The sequence below is a fragment of the Nerophis lumbriciformis genome, linkage group LG22 (assembly GCF_033978685.3).
Source record: "Nerophis lumbriciformis linkage group LG22, RoL_Nlum_v2.1, whole genome shotgun sequence".
Taxonomy (NCBI): domain Eukaryota; kingdom Metazoa; phylum Chordata; class Actinopteri; order Syngnathiformes; family Syngnathidae; genus Nerophis; species Nerophis lumbriciformis.
This window is the reverse complement of record NC_084569.2, coordinates 8,560,908-8,566,907: the sequence shown is the minus strand read 5'-3', so window position 1 is coordinate 8,566,907 and position 6,000 is coordinate 8,560,908. Positions and strand designations below refer to the sequence as shown.

At 39.4% G+C, this 6,000-nt stretch overlaps 1 protein-coding gene across 3 annotated transcripts in view; it reads right to left on the bottom strand.

Annotated features, from left to right (window-relative positions):
- Positions 1-1,275: 1,275 nt before the first annotated feature.
- The window catches only part of tecpr1b (tectonin beta-propeller repeat containing 1b), a 44,198-nt gene continuing 39,473 nt past the window's right edge, over positions 1,276-6,000 (bottom strand). For all 3 annotated transcript variants that reach the window (XM_061974315.2, XM_061974316.2, XM_061974317.2), the window contains exons 23-26: positions 4,689-4,781; positions 4,503-4,609; positions 4,308-4,427; positions 1,276-1,850 (exon numbers count right to left, since the gene is read on the bottom strand). In XM_061974315.2, the coding sequence (XP_061830299.2) occupies positions 1,710-1,850; positions 4,308-4,427; positions 4,503-4,609; positions 4,689-4,781 (461 nt within the window). In that variant the 3' untranslated portion in view covers positions 1,276-1,709. The remainder of the gene's footprint in view (positions 1,851-4,307; positions 4,428-4,502; positions 4,610-4,688; positions 4,782-6,000) is intronic.

Here is a 6,000-nt window from a genome sequence, read left to right as displayed (position 1 = left end):
GAGCACATCAGATTAGATCAGTGTGTTGCAAACTGAGCAGTTTAAAGTCCTGAATGGTTGCTTTATTCATTATTTTATTTTCAAATTTATTAGCCTGTGGAAAAAGTTAATGTTGATAATTGACACAATTGACTGGACTCTCACAATATTATGTCAGACCCACTCGACATCCATTGCTTTCGGTCTCCCCTAGAGGGGGGGGGGTTACCCACATATGCGGTCCTCTCCAAGGTTTCTCATAGTCATTCACATCGACGTCCCACTGGGGTGAGTTTTTCCTTGCCCTTATGTGGGCTTTGTACCGAGGATGTCGTTGTGGCTTGTGCAGCCCTTTGAGACACTTGTGATTTAGGGCTATATAAATATTGATTGATTGATTGATAATTACCTCAGAAGGCTGCAAATAGAAGAGACATTACATTTTTATTTAAATGGTATTTGATATGCCATTGATATTTTTTGATTATTAGGGCCCGCATGGCCCATTGTATAAGGACTCCCAAAGGGAGTCCTTATGCAATGGGACATAAGGACCTATTGTATTTGTAAGGTTTTATTATTCTTTATTATTATTCTTCCGCCGCCTCTTTGAGCACTAATTTGACCCACTTAACATGCTTCAAAACTCACCATATTTGACCCACACATCAGGACCTGCGAAAATTGTCTTTTAATAAAAAAACCGAACCGCAAAAATCAAAATTGCGCTCTAGCGCCCCCTAGGGGAAAAAAAAAAACAGACTGCCTGTAACTCCCACTAGGAAGGTCGAAGAGACATGAAACAAAAACTTCTATGTAGGTCTGACTTAGACCTAGTTCTCATAATTGTATATCCTCGGGCAAAAATCAACAGGATGTTGGCAATTCCCCCTTCAAGACAAAAAAGTACGAAAAACAGTCACTTTTGCCTCTTTGAGTCGCAATTTGACCCCCTTAACATGCTTCAAAATTCACCAAACTGAACGCACACATCAGGACTGGCAAAAATTATTATTATTTGAAACTGGATTTTGCATGTCACTTTAAAGTTATATAAGCCTTGCTTGTTCAATATTTAATGCAAAACTTGTTTGGGTTAAAAAGGTTAATTTGTTCAACCTTGGCCCGCGGCTTTGTTCAGTTTTACATTTTGGCCCACTCTGTATTTGAGTTCGACACCCCTGCTCTAGGACACTTTGTAGTTTAATTTTTGAAAAATGCGATGAAAAACACCTAATTTGTTCAAATAAAAAAAAATTCTAAAATAAATGTAGCCCCGCCATTGTCCAGTCAAAATATTTCTCCAGTCTTTTATTTCGTATTAGAATGTAAGATAAAGTTTCAGTTGAACAGTAGTCGCCTTTGAAAACTGGTGGCTAACAGGAAGATGTTTTCTCATTTTTAGCGATATTATTGCAGAATAATTGCTTTTACCACCGCTTATAATTTATCTGTAGCTTTCATACATATGTCACATTTTTGGAAAAAAAAAAAACGTGCACAAGTGAGACAAAGAAATGAATAAAAGCAATAACATGCTGACTTATATTAAATAACTTACACACAAAGGAGAAATGTTTTGTGCCCTTTTGTGTTCGGAATGAAAGCCGACACCAAACCCTTTAAAAATACAAAACAATGTACATAAATGCCTCATGTTGCCTTTGTGCAGCCTTCAGTCCCCAAGTGGTCTAATGAGGACCCGGGCACACACACAAAGAGGGCGGGGCTTAAACGGAAACACCCACCATTGCGTTCCCATTGGCTCTGCTTGGAAGCTGTGGGCTGTGTGAGGGTCCAGGTGGGAGTGGGTGCTGAGTGCGAGGAGCCTCCACTGAGTTGGCCCTCACGCTGACGTGTTCCCAGCCTCCCTGGTGGGACCACAAATATAAAAAAGTATTAGGACAAGTTGTCATTATTTACAAAACCCAAAACCGGTGAAGTGGGCACTTAAGTTGTGGTATTTTAGGCTTCATAATGCGCCACACATTTTGAACGGGAGACAGGTCTGGACTACAGGCAGGCCAGTCTAGTACCCGCACTCTTTTACTATGAAGCCACGTTGTTGTAACACTTGGCTTGGCATTGTCTTGCTGAAATAAGCAGGGGCGTCCATGATAACGTTAGGCTTCATAATGCGCCACACATTTTGAACGGGAGACAGGTCTGGACTACAGGCAGGCCAGTCTAGTACCCGCACTCTTTTACTATGAAGCCACGCTGTTGTAACACGTGGCTTGGCATTGTCTTGCTGAAATAAGCAGGGGCGTCCATGATAACGTTAGGCTTCATAATGCGCCACACATTTTGAACGGGAGACAGGTCTGGACTACAGGCAGGCCAGTCTAGTACCCGCACTCTTTTACTATGAAGCCACGCTGTTGTAACACGTGGCTTGGCATTGTCTTGCTGAAATAAGCAGGGGCGTCCATGATAACGTTGCTTGGACGGCAACATATGTTGCTCCAAAACCTGTATGTACCTTTCAGCATTAATGGTGCCTTCAGATGTGTAATTTACCCATGCCTTGGGCACGAATACACCCCCATACCATCACACATGCTGGCTTTTCCACTTTGCACCTAGAACAATCCAAATGGCTCTTTTCCTCTTTAGTCCGTTGGACACGACGTCCACAGTTTCCAAAGACAATTTGAAATGTGGACTCGTCAGACCACAGACCATCAGTCCATCTTAATGAGCTCGGGCCCAGCGAAGCCGGCGGCATTTCTGGGTGTTGTTGATAAACGGCTTTGGCTTTGCATAGTAGAAATTGAACTTTCACTTACAGATGTAGCGACCAACTGTAGTTACTGACAGTGGTTTTCTGAAGTGTTCCTGAGCCCTTGTGGTGATATCCTTTACACACTGATGTCGCTTTTTGATGCAGTACCGCCTGAGGGATGGAAGGTGCGTAATATAATCGCTTACGTGCAGTGATTTCTCCAGATTCTCGGAGACCTTTTGATGATATTACGGACTGTAGATGTTGGAATAATTGTTTGTAAGTTATCACAAAAGAAACGTATTATGAATGCTGTCTTTCGAGGCCTAACAAGAGGAAGAAGGCTTGTGAAACGCCACTGTGATTTCAACACGGACAGATGGCAGGATCTGCTCAACTTCCAGAGGAACTCTCTTTGAAGTGTTAAACGAACTCTCTCTGAAGTATTTCACAAACTCTCTTCCAACTATTTGGTAACCGAGGTCAACGCTATTTACGACCCGCTGCCCTCTTGAAGTTGCCGTGGTCAGGAGACGGGAGGGGTTATCCATTGTCCTCCAACACCTGCCCCAGCTGGATCCAGGAAGAGCCCAAGCCCGAGAAATCCTCTTCTTGGATTTCAAAGCGACCGAAAACAATGACTGTTTTACATACTTCCCATTCCTGCTGTGACATGTGTTGGTGCGTGAACATTGAACATCTGAATAAATGAGGAGACGAAAACCTTCTTCGTCAGAGCGTGGTGCAGGACTGTACAGAGAGTGCAGTGGCCATGTCTCTCCTCAATATTGAGTCCAAATTGAATTCTGTCTCTGTTTGATTCCTTGCCTTTTGTCTTGTTTAATAGATGTCCTCAGTGTTTGAACGTGACAGTAGATGGTGAAATCCCTAAATTCCTTGCAATAGCTGGTTGAGAAATGTTGTTCTTAAACTGTTGGACAATTTGCTCACGCATTTGTTGACAAAGTGGTGACCCTCGCTCCACCCTTGTTTGTGAATGACTGAGCATTTCATGGAAGCTGCTTTTATACCCAATCATGGCACCCACCTGTTCCCAATTAGCCTGTGGGATGTTCCGAATGAGCATTCCTCAACTTTCTCAGTCTTTTTTGCCACTTGTGCCAGCTTTTTTGAAACATGTTGCAGGCATCAAATTCCAAATGAGCTGATATTTTCCAGTGTGAACATTAAATATCTCGTCTTTGCAGTCTATTCGATTGAATATACCGTATTTTCCGCACTATAAGGCGCACCTTCAGTGGATGGCCTATTTTAAAACTTTGTTCATATATAAGGCGCACCGCATTATAAGGCGCATAGAATGGACGCTACAGTAGAGGCTGGGGTTACGTTATGCATTCCGTAGTTGCGAGACCTGTTGTGGCTCAATATTGGTCCATATATAAGGCGCACCGGATTATAAGGCGCACAGTTAGCTTTTGAGAAAATTGGAGGTTTTTAGGTGCGCCTTATAGTGCAAAAAATACGGTAAGTTGAAAAGGATTAACAAATCATTGTATTCTGTTTTTATTTACCATTTACACAACGTCCAAACTTCACTGGTTTTGGGTTTTGTACTTTAATCGCGGTATTGTCCACATACCCCTAGACCGTAGTCCCAGTGTTGACCTTTAGGCTGCATAGGCCCCACCCCTAGTCGGTGGCAAAGCGCTCCAGGGGTCTCGGCAGGGAAACCTGGCATTCCGTCTGCTATGATCCACATCTGAGGAAGGAACAAAATAAACAAATTGAGCCGACGTCTGCAATTGCGTGAACTTCCTGTTGTGGCGCTCCGGACCTGGTCAAGAGGGCCGACAGAGACCTTGGTGACGTTGTTGGAGATGAGCTCCCATGCGGACCCCTGAGGGTAGCTGGGCGTGAGGCCTTGTCTGTACCAAAGGTTACCTGAGGTGACCACAGGGAACTAACTGTATTAATACAACAAAAGAGTTGGAACATGGAAGGTTGACTTTGTAGCACGTACAGTTTTCATCCACTGCAAACACGGAAGTGCGGCCCACTGACACTTGTCTCAGGGTCTGCCTGGAGGGGGAGGGGATGTGGTACCAGCACTCACCTGTAGGGGGCAATGGACCACATTGCAATACAATACATGTTAGAATGAGATGAGCAAAGTGGTCAGTTTCAAATACTTGTATCTAAATGTCATTAAATCCACTTGTAACTTTACAGGTTAAAGTGCTTTCATAGGACAAATAAATATTGCAAAACATATATATTTAGGGTGTGTATATAAACTATTTGATGAAATATTGAGTGTTTTTATTATTGAGTATTCTGAATATATACTGAATATTGTTATACATGATGTGTTGCATTGTTGATTATTATAGCTTTTGCCTTATCCTGCTTATTTTTGGATAAAACCATGTTTCTTTTAATTTGATTATCCTTTATTCAGATGACAATATTGTATTTGCATGCTATTTTGTTTCAATTGTGGAGATAGAGAGTCATTTTGGTTGGTTGTTTAAAATAAATTCATGAGAAAAAAAAAAGGAAAGATGTAATATCATTAAAAATTTGACCAAAAAAAAGCGACAGTTTTACAAGGGAAAAAAATCTAATTTTAGGAGAATAAAGAGGTCATTTTACAGGGAAAATAATAGAAATGTGACACTTTTTTTTCTCTTTTTTTTTTTACCAGATACACGTGTACACATGAGGAAGATAAATAATACAATTTTGTGTGACTAAAGTGGTGATGTTACAGGAAAATTATAATTTGATAAAAAATAAGTCATAAAATTAGTAGGAAAATATAATTTTATAAAAATTAAGTCACAATATTAGATGGATTTTTTTGTAATTTATAGGAATATAATGATAATTTAGTCTGAGAAAAAAAAAAAATACATATATATATATATATATATATATATGTCGTATGGTAACGATTATTAGAAAATCCTCCAAGGAGAGAGAAATATATACATATATATATATATATATATATACATATATATATATATATATATATATATACATATATATATATATATATAATGTTTTGTTTGTTTTTTTTAACAAGAAAATGTAAGTAAAGAAATAAATAAATTGTAAATTTTATGACAATTATGATATGGAAAAAAAACACTTTCTTTAAAGAATAAAGGTATACTTTATGAGTAAGAAATGTATTTATTTATTTATTTTACATTTCAATGGAAAAATATAAATTTTGTCATATGACAATTATTGGAAAATTATACTAGAAGGAAACAAATAATTACAAGACAAAGCAGATATTAAAAGTGAAAACAAGTCAAAATTTA